This window comes from Antrostomus carolinensis, unplaced genomic scaffold (genome assembly GCF_000700745.2).
Source record: "Antrostomus carolinensis isolate BGI_N321 unplaced genomic scaffold, ASM70074v2 scaffold13167, whole genome shotgun sequence".
Taxonomy (NCBI): Eukaryota; Metazoa; Chordata; class Aves; order Caprimulgiformes; family Caprimulgidae; genus Antrostomus; species Antrostomus carolinensis.
This window is the reverse complement of record NW_010325479.1, coordinates 618-7,026: the sequence shown is the minus strand read 5'-3', so window position 1 is coordinate 7,026 and position 6,409 is coordinate 618. Positions and strand designations below refer to the sequence as shown.

The 6,409-nt window shown below is 41.6% G+C and overlaps 1 protein-coding gene across 1 annotated transcript in view; it reads left to right on the top strand.

Moving 5' to 3' along the window:
• The window catches only part of LOC104527502 (exostosin-1), a gene marked incomplete at both ends in the record, with an annotated part of 22,788 nt that extends 18,225 nt beyond the window's left edge, over positions 1–4,563 (top strand). Inside the window, 2 exons of the mRNA XM_010171235.1 lie at positions 3,229–3,389; positions 4,392–4,563. Of these exons, the coding sequence (XP_010169537.1) occupies positions 3,229–3,389; positions 4,392–4,563 (333 nt within the window). The remainder of the gene's footprint in view (positions 1–3,228; positions 3,390–4,391) is intronic.
• Positions 4,564–6,409: the final 1,846 nt, after the last annotated feature.

Below are 6,409 nucleotides of genomic sequence, written 5' to 3'. Positions count from 1 at the left end.
AGGGAAAGAAGGGGTGTCAGCAGCAGGGGACTGCTGTCGATCCAAAAGACAGCGTTGCCACCCTAATGCAGGATTTCACCGAGGAATGCTCTCACCATTGTGTTGCCCCATAAAATTGGAGATAGTTTAGGTGTTAGAGTGTTTGTGTTAAGAGCAAGATAGTGCTAAGAAAAGAAAAATACTGTAGAAAACCAATTTTTATAACTGGGATGAGTATTGATTTCTGGACCCTCTTCCTGAAAACCACAGGGGAAACTGATGACAGTTTATATAGAGTGCAGTATTTGGGAAATACATTATTAATGACAGCCAGGGAATAGCTTGAAAAACTCGATCTTCTTTTGTTTTCCCTTTTTTCCCCCATGTTCATGGCCATTCCATTCTCCCCACTTCACCTTTATAAAAATGCTTTTTTCTCAGTGATGTGGACCTTTCACTGATGCTACCACTGCTTATACATCAGTGAAGAAATGCCTAACATTAGTCACTAGTCATTGTTATATACCATAAAATGTCACTGAATTTGTTCTAAATGGATGAGATTGCAACCACTCTTCTCCCCAGCACGGATTTGTTGTGCAGTGGTTAGACTGCTCCAGAAGGAGCCACGGTAGCCCTCTTCTACTGCTCAGATGGAAGAAGTAGTTGTTTCATACCAAGATTACACCTTGGTAGTTTGTGCTGGATGACGAAGAATACAGCTGCTACCAAAGCACTTGTGTGCAAAGGCCTGTACAGCCAAAAAAGCCCCCTTGCTCAGGATGAAGGGTCCTGTCTCAGCTGCCCTGAGGGCCATGGTAAGACCTCTCAGGGACTTCATTGCACTGAAGTGGTAGTTACAGCAATCCAGCCTGTGGATTCCATGAGGATTTGGGGCTTTGGTTTGTTTTGCCTGCTGTTTAGTCATCATCCAAACTTTGGAGTCATTCAGGCTTCTGGAACACATATGAAATAAATAGTGTTTCTCATTGGGCTTGGCTGTGTTTTACCCTAAACATTCTGAAATGAAAATATTTGTTGTTGTGTGAGACAACATACACATTTCTTTGTGGCTTCTTCCCTCCTGTGAGCAGCTTACAGCCAATACTGCATGTTTGCACCGTGGGTGTTGGCTCTGTGAGCCCCACGACCCCTGTGCTGCAGAGAAAACCAGCTGGCCGGCTCTTGCTAGCACCCGCCTTGCAGCTTCAGCATGCCTCTGCCAGAGTGCCAGGGTCAGCAGCTCTCTTTGGTGGCTCTCTGTGGAGAACAGGACTTTCTATTGCTTCACTTTCCCCATCATAACAGCTTACACAAAGAAACAGCACATTGAAACAGTGACATGAAACACATGGTGTGAACCTTCCCTTGAAGGTGGCTGCTCATGGGTGGTTGTTGTGGCACAGCTTCAGGGCCCAGAGAAGGCAATTCAGAAACGTGGTCAAACACAATCCCATTCCAGTTGGGAGGAGTGGTCACCAGGCACATCCTCTGCTCTGTCCGGCTCTAGCATAGTAAAGGTTTTCTGTTCACAACGGAACGACGCATAATTGCTCTTGTGAGAAGAGCTGTGTCACACACGCAGAGGGGTGTTTGTGTGGGAAGTAATTAGAAATCAGCACGGGCCAGAAGTGATACAGGGGTTTAAGAAACTGGCAGCCTGGTTGGCTTTTCCTGCTGGCCAGCTGAGTGGCAATGCTGCTGAAAATTATATAGGATGAGGACTAGGGGTTTCTTTTAATAAAGGGAGTTTTCTCTTAGGGTGGTTGCTTTAGTGCATCTCCCTGGTACAAGGACGGATACTTGAAAGCACAAGTGAGGGCACTGAGTGCAGCTGCATTATTATTTATTTAAGTTTGAGATTCTCAGGCTTCTCTAAAGAAAACAGATGACACGTTTTATGGGAAAGGCCTTTACAGGGGGAAAAAAAACCCTTTGGTTCTTTCATGTGGTATTGATTTGGATGAGATCAGAACTATCACAACGGTAACGGGTTTGTGCACATTGTCTTTCTAGCTGGCCTCAGATTCCTTGAAACAACTTGAAAGAAAATAACCAGTCCCTAACTTTGTGTTCCAATACATGTGTGACTCTTCTGTTTCATAAAAACACTTGTAAACGAGAGAAGTCTGACAGTAATCACACAAAGTGTGACTGTTCTCAGGGCAGCTATTCTTTATCTAACCTCTACACCCCTGACTTTGGCTGGCTTCTCGGAAGGTTTTTCAAGCATTTTTAGCAAAGTTTTAGGTCCCTCTGGTACTGGAGGAACTTGATGTGCAGTGCAGAAACAAACCCTTCCTTTTCTTGGGTTTGTTTTCTTTGGGTTTTCTAATTGTCCCACTCAGGACAATTAGAATTGTCTTTACCTCTTTTTAAAATTTCAGTCTAGCTTGAGCTCCACAACCGAAGCTGAAGTGAAGGCACTATGAACTAACTTTACAGTGATAAAAATCTTTCCATATGTATTTTTACCAGACCTTTCCAGTCTAGTGCTGACGAGCTTTCTGCAAACTACCCCAATCCTCCCTTTTCAAGTATCACCAGGATTTGTTTGGTGGGCTCTTGGATTAGCAATGTCCTGTCACCTTTTCAGTTCTCAGAGATTTGAATTGTTAAAATAGTTACAGTAAGACAATAAAATAAAAAAGCACTATTGGCAGCATTTGATATCTTCTTGTGGCTCATACAGTATCAAAAATTTTCTTAAAGTATAGGCTCCTAAAGCCATTTAACTACATAGGAATCTTATCTTCCTCTTTATTAAGCTATACGTTTAACCCCCTTGATTGTATAGACAGTCTTAAAAGTCTGACCTGCAGGTACCTCAAGGGCTCCAAATGGATGGAAAATAGAAAATGAAATGAAATGGTAGGTGAGATGCACAAAGATGTGGAAAAGGTTCAGTTTACCACATAGCTTTTACCACTCTATATTGCATCTAAGGATAAATGCATGCACCTACACCCATTCTTTCTGTAACTTGAAAAGGTTTGATATGTAAAGGGCAAGCTTGAAAATGTTAATGTAATGCTGTGATGCTCCCTTTAACAGGAACCATTAAAATGTGCATAATTATAGGGCAAAATGTCAAGCAGTCAGTTTAATTTACTGATGAATATGTAGAATTAATGTTTTGCAGCAGTTCCAAGATTTTGAATTACGAATTGGTGCGAAGGTAATATTTTGTTTTGTTGACATTTGTTGAAACAGTTTCGATATTCATTTGGCCTGTGCCTTTGTCCGCAGGTGGATTTTGCCTTTACGGTTTGGCAGAGTTTTCCAGAGAGGATTGTAGGATACCCTGCTCGCAGTCACTTCTGGGACAACACTAAGGAGAGGTGGGGGTATACCTCCAAATGGACTAATGACTATTCCATGGTATTGACAGGAGCTGCTATTTACCACAAGTAAGAGCCCAAAGCATCTGCTGTCCTCCTTCTGTATGAAACAAAACAGTAAGGGGTAGGGGGGTGAAGAACATTCTTCCGGGGAGGGGAAAAACTGAAAAGATAATAAATGGGTCTACTTTTTATGGGGTAATAATTTAAGTTCTTGGTTTAGCTCTGGGGATCTGGTAATCATTATTGCGCTTGTTGGGTCTCTTTGAAGTCACTTGTATTTTGAGGCAGTCGGACTGCTCTTTTTAACATCAGGAATTACACACTTCAAAGAGTTCCCGAATTCATTAAGCTGCTCGGCTGAATGGCCTGTAGCACAGCAAAAGGGAGGTTACTTCCAGACCAGCTCTGGGTATGTGTTGGCTGACAGCTGCAGACTGCAAAGTCTTCTGGCTACTCTAGAACTGCAGCAGAGCGGACACGTCACAGATCAGCATATTGCGGCATATTGGAGAAAACGACCGTTACTAGGACTTCAGCAGACCAAAGGCCTCTCTAAATTGTAGGAGAAAGTTGGCACATTCTGGAATATCTAGTCCACATCCCTGCAAAAGAGGAAACAGGCCAGAGGGGATGATGTAGGCCCAAGGGAGAATAATTTCAAGAATAAGGACAGTAGCAGGCCAGTTTAATAGAGTTCTCTCCAGCTGAACAGTTTTGAAAGAAGAGGTGGAGGATGAATTCATCAGTGTTGTCTATCCCATTATAGCAATGTGGTGCTCTCTCTCTCCTACTCCTCCATTACCTTGGTACTTAAGTCTGCATTATTTCTTTCAACCCAGTTACAAAAAAGGTGTATGTTTTGTTTCCCCATTAGCACTATTTACTGTCTTGATGAGACACTGATTTGTTCTCCCTTTTTGTTGGAGGATGAGACTGAAGAAAGGAAGTGGTATATCCAGAGTTGAGTATAAAACTTGTGTCTCAACTGAGATTGAAATCTCCTGGACTTTGTAGTCCCCAAAAGCCCAGTGACTTGTTTTATTTAATAATGCTGCTGTTGGTTTCCAGATATTATCACTACCTGTACACTCATTACCTGCCTGCCAGCCTAAAGAATATGGTGGACCAACTGGCTAATTGTGAGGACATTCTAATGAATTTTTTGGTGTCAGCTGTGACAAAATTGCCTCCAATCAAAGTAACACAGAAAAAACAGTATAAGGAGACCATGATGGGACAGGTATGTATCCACAGCATGTTTTAGCAGTTGGGATGTAATGATAATATAATGGTTTGATTTCTAGGTTAGGCTTACAGAGTGATACAATTCTGTCTTTTTTTTTTGCCATTTTTAGTTCAGCAGAACTATAAACAGATTTTAGATATGCTTATTATAATGAAGGAAAATCCAAAAGGAGAATTGGCAAACTGTAGATGACAGCATCTCTTCATAGTTTTCTCACACAGATTTATTCATGGTGATCTCAAACTCATGGAACTGATGATTGTGGTGACCGAATTTCAGTGAAACTCCAGTTTTCTAATTAAACATTCTAGACCTAAGACTTAGCTGTGGAATCCTAGAAGCAGAAGTAAATTCTAGAAAGGTTTTCTATTTTTAATTGTTATTAAGTAATATAATGTACCAGGCCATCCCTGTGCTATTTTAAAGTATATAGTGTGATGATTCAAGCACTGACATTGGACTGTCACAACAGAGCTAATTTGTGACATTCAAGCATTTTTTCTCACAGGGAACATTTTGTCCCATGGTGACACCATCACTCACTAGCAGCCATGAAATGGCTTTAGAGCCTCTTCCAGCTACTGGATAAGCGTTCTGTCATTGCAGAAATGGATATGCCTTCTAGTAACACGGATTCATGGTAACCTGGGGGCACTCGTCCTCCTGCCCTGTGTGAGTGAGCAATGGCAGGAGTAGCAAGTCCTACAAGACCTGCAAGTCCTAAACAACCTCGCGTCTGTGCTGACACAGTGTCTGTGATCTGCACTACAAACAGTACCATGATTACTAGGGGGCAGGAGAAAGAAGGGACCCTCTATTTTCCCTTCACATTTTCTTCTATTGGCATTAGTTGGATCTCTGAGTGGGGAGTGACCGTGCCACTTTGTAGACTGCCTTATCAGTATGCCACTGCACTTTCATCCATACTACGAGTATAGGTAGTCATTCAGCAATTCTGACTCATCTGGGTGCCCAGGAGGCCTTCTGTGAACAAGAAGGTGCCTTCCAGAAAGTACCTATTGTTTCCAGTTTGAGCTTCACCTCTCCACAGGGCCGTGCTTTGGCTGTTTGGCAAAGCCTGAACATACATTTTTCTTCTTACAGCACGGGTGACTTGAATCAGCTATGAACTATAATGCTCTCCTAAAGACAGGTTGTTCCTGCAGCTTTGGGAAATGTAATGGACCATGTTCATAATTCCTTGAAAGACAAATAAAAAATTAACATAACCTCAGTGTTGTGACAGAGATTAATAGTCATATGGAAATTCACTGTTAATGGCCAGAATGTCTGCTATAATCCTCCAGCAACAAGCTTTTCCTTGCTCTTTAGTGGCTCGGTATAATCAAGTCTATAATCACTGCACATTATAACCTACCACTTGAGCTACACTGGACAGGCCTTGGACAAAGATCAAGTCTGATACCCCATTCATTTGACAAGTCCCTGACTTTATTAGTTTCTTTGCATTTTAATTTGAGTTTACAAATTTATATTTGAAGTATATCTCTATAGAGAGTTGCATGAGAAGTGGCACAACCCAAAACTTAGGTTCTCAGCATTCATAGTTTATCTAAATTAATAGTTTTATTATGTTTATACATGTAGTTTAGGTACAGAGAGAGAATAATAACTACTTCAGAGCTTTCAGGGCCTTATTTTTCTAGAGGTGATGAGTTTCAATGGACTTCCCTAGGAATTACAGCTGCCCTGAGCTTTGGAAAATGAGGCCACAGCATTTTGCATGTAGGCAACCTGTGGTCTTTTTCTCAGGTCAGGTTTTAATGTGATGTAACTTGAAACTTAAGTTAATTTTCTCTGTCCCTAAGACAGTACTGTC